We start from the raw sequence: 1,572 nt of genomic DNA, 5'->3' as shown, positions 1-1,572 counted from the left end.
GAAAGGCAATGGCACAAATCTTCGCTAGGCATCCACACGGGACCACATAGCCCCCAGAATAGAGACAAAGCGAGCTGGGTCGTATTTGGTAAGGCGATGAACTAGACCGTGACCTAGAAGTCGCTCAGTGGGCTCATCTGGCAAAGAAGGCCGACAACAATCAAGTTACTCTTCCTCCCTTTCTGTTACTCGAGGTAACCTAATACCAAAAATTACGATCCTGCCCGGAATCAAGCCGCCGAATATGAAGGTCTTTTCTCACCATGGACGAGTATTAGAAACAGAAACAAGGGTAAAGGTTTAGTTGCGGAAGAGCAGCACGACACTGTTCTTATTAGCAACGCCTTTGAGATTCGATAAACAGACAGCATTCTCGAACTTTACCAACTGCTGAAGTCGGCGCAAGGCCCGTTCTGTAATCCGCGATTACCTACCTCATGGACACTATCACATGCCACATGAGCGCAACACAAAGCCGAGACAGAGGGAACCTGCTACAAGTATCACACCAGAATGGCAACCTGTCAGCCTGAAGAAGCTCAAGAAGGCACTGTAGCTCAGGCGCAAGGCTATTACACTGCTTATGCACGTCAAAGGCAAAGGTAATATTCTCATAGCCCCGGCGATTTGGTTTATTGCTAACGCAGGCCTATTTCCTTGAAGCTGGAACCGATGCTGCCACCGGCTGAAGCTGTGGGCACATTCAAAACGTGGTGTCGCTTAGTTAATTGAGCTGCATTACGTTCACACAGCACGCAAGCATTTTAATCACGATACTGTCGCTGTTTATCTTCAAAGTCTGGCTCATCAAGCCACGATTTTCAAGGTCAAGAACAAGAATTAGGCAACCCTCAGTTAGATCCTTATACAATTACAAACCATAGACCGCCGCATGGACGACATGGACACCTGGAAATACATATCGCTTATGATTGGCCGCAAGTCGTGACGAGAACCACGGTGAGCTATGGATTCGACAATCTTACGGACGGCAGGGTAGAAGTAATCTCATTCCACCGCGACCAAGATAATAAGACCGCCGACGCTGGTTCTAATGCTGAAAGAAACGTGAGTGGCAAGACCGTCGGTGGCTCGGTCCTACAAAGGTCTGGCACTCAGCAGACGCAGAAGAACCGATCAGAGTACACAAGAAGGATCAAGCACAAGGCCAAGAGTGACATTGCCAATTACAACGCGTGGGCCTTTGACGCAAAGGAGAAACAAGACAAGCGACCCGCCAGCCTCGAAAAGGTTGTAAAAGACCGACCTTGTCAACTTCCGTGATGGACTAATTCTGCTCCCTCGGGCCTTGGAGCAAAATGTAAGTATTCCACCCCACATCAAAGTGAGATCGAAGATCCGTTGCGACGGCTCCTCGACTAACTACCGTTTGACAAGGCCATTGTGCGAACATTGCTGAGTAAGTAGCAACGCCCGAGGTATCGCTGCATAGATTCCAAGTAGAATCGTATAGGCTAGGAGCTGCCAGGACGTGGTCAGGAAGATGTCCAGGGCAAATGGGAGGCAGAAGACAGACCAGGAGCGTCATGTAAGGCCACATCATTATCTTAA

The 1,572-nt window shown here is 49.0% G+C and overlaps 1 protein-coding gene across 1 annotated transcript; it reads left to right on the top strand.

Annotated features, from left to right (window-relative positions):
- Positions 1–513: 513 nt before the first annotated feature.
- Positions 514–1,284, top strand: J7337_013852 (uncharacterized protein; the record flags this gene model as incomplete). Its single annotated transcript, XM_044831327.1, has 2 exons — positions 514–602; positions 885–1,284. The coding sequence occupies 2 exons, from the start codon at positions 514–516 to the stop codon at positions 1,282–1,284; spliced, it is 489 nt and encodes a 162-aa protein (XP_044673713.1).
- Positions 1,285–1,572: the final 288 nt, after the last annotated feature.

Source organism: Fusarium musae, chromosome 12, assembly GCF_019915245.1.
Source record: "Fusarium musae strain F31 chromosome 12, whole genome shotgun sequence".
NCBI classification, from domain to species: Eukaryota; Fungi; Ascomycota; class Sordariomycetes; order Hypocreales; family Nectriaceae; genus Fusarium; species Fusarium musae.
This window is presented reverse-complemented; position numbering and strand designations above follow the sequence as displayed.